General features: G+C 42.2%; 1 protein-coding gene across 1 annotated transcript in view; it reads right to left on the bottom strand.

The window, feature by feature from the left end:
• Window positions 1-1,360, bottom strand: part of LOC106144463 (zinc finger protein 93-like) — an 18,931-nt gene that overhangs the window by 8,002 nt on the left and 9,569 nt on the right. Inside the window, exon 2 of the mRNA XM_013355448.2 lies at window positions 493-568. Coding sequence (XP_013210902.2) covers window positions 493-549 — 57 coding nt within the window. The 5' untranslated portion in view covers window positions 550-568. The remainder of the gene's footprint in view (window positions 1-492; window positions 569-1,360) is intronic.

Genomic DNA, 1,360 nt, shown 5'->3' with positions numbered 1-1,360 from the left:
ACTGACAAGAGCATCACTTTAGGCCAACGGTTCTCAAGCTCCCTAACACTGTGACCCTTTAATACAGTTCCAGGCTTGCCAAATGGGCCATGACCCACAGGCTGAGACCCGTTGCTTTAGGAAAAGATGATATATAGAACTGCAGTGCTCTGCACTCTAGATAGCATAAGTACTTTGCACAAGGCTCAGAGACAGTGAGATCTTGTCTAAGACTACCTCTTCCTAAATGCTCAGTGATGCTAGGGGGGCGCTGCAGGCATCTCAATGTGCACCTTCATAAAACCGCTTTAGGGATAGCTGATAGATCCCTCAAACGGAGCCCCTGTGGAACACTGCTCTCTTCACTGATAAAGATATGCACCCATCCTCTGTAGCAATTGGGTATCAGCATATTTCTCTGATCATCACAATGGAAAACATTTTTAGAATTAAAAGTCTTCAATCCATTTTCCTGTACAAATTCTACAGATGAGAAGTGGGCATGACACTGACCTGGGATGTATTTACTGAAGAACCAGCCATTTTTCCTCTTCTTGCGCTTGTATTCATGGGTGTCAAAAAGATAAATCTAAAATTTATATTAAAAGCTGTTAGGAACAAAGTCATATACCACATAAAAAGATCCTAACAGAATAACACCAGATATCTTATCAATATTCCTACAGTTAGGAGACTGTGAAACACTGTTTTTAAAGCCATGATAGAAAACAACCATTAACCATATTAGTGCAACCAGACAACATGTCTCTAATGAAAGGCCAGAGCCGATGTCATAATAGGCTGCTCAGCCTTCTCTCAGAGATCAGGCCTCAATCTCAGTTTCCTGAGACTAAACAAGCAATTTCTGAGGAAAAGTCACAAATAAAGGACAATCAATCTCCAACACCCCCAACAGCAAGGAGGACACCTGGTACATGCAGTACTACGCCAGGCCAGGCCTAGTCAGCTTCCACAGCAGCTCAAGGATAGGGCCTGAGACTTATCCAGGCCTGCCCCCAAAATGGAAAACTGTAGCCCTGACCAGCTTCTGACTAGCCCCAGCCAATTAGAACTAATGTGATTACCACTTGCTTAACACAATCATATCTAAAATGACCTAACTTCCTTAGACACTCCCCTCAGTAAAGCTTTAAGAAGCCCCCATATCCTTCTAGGGTGGGGGTGATTGTAGGATGGTTGGCCCCAGCATAAGGAATAATAAATAAGACCCTTTTATCTTACATTAGATCTGGTCTCTTGATAGTCTTTTTTTTCTTTTTAATATTTTTATGGTTTATTTAACTTTATTTTATGTGCATTGGTGTGAAGTGTCAGATCCCCTGGAACTGATCTTCAGACAGTTGTGAGCTGCCATGTGGGT

Source organism: Microtus ochrogaster, unplaced genomic scaffold, assembly GCF_000317375.1.
Source record: "Microtus ochrogaster isolate Prairie Vole_2 unplaced genomic scaffold, MicOch1.0 UNK130, whole genome shotgun sequence".
NCBI lineage: Eukaryota > Metazoa > Chordata > Mammalia > Rodentia > Cricetidae > Microtus > Microtus ochrogaster.
The sequence above is the reverse complement of the archived record's forward strand: the minus strand, read 5'-3'. Positions and strand labels throughout refer to the sequence as shown.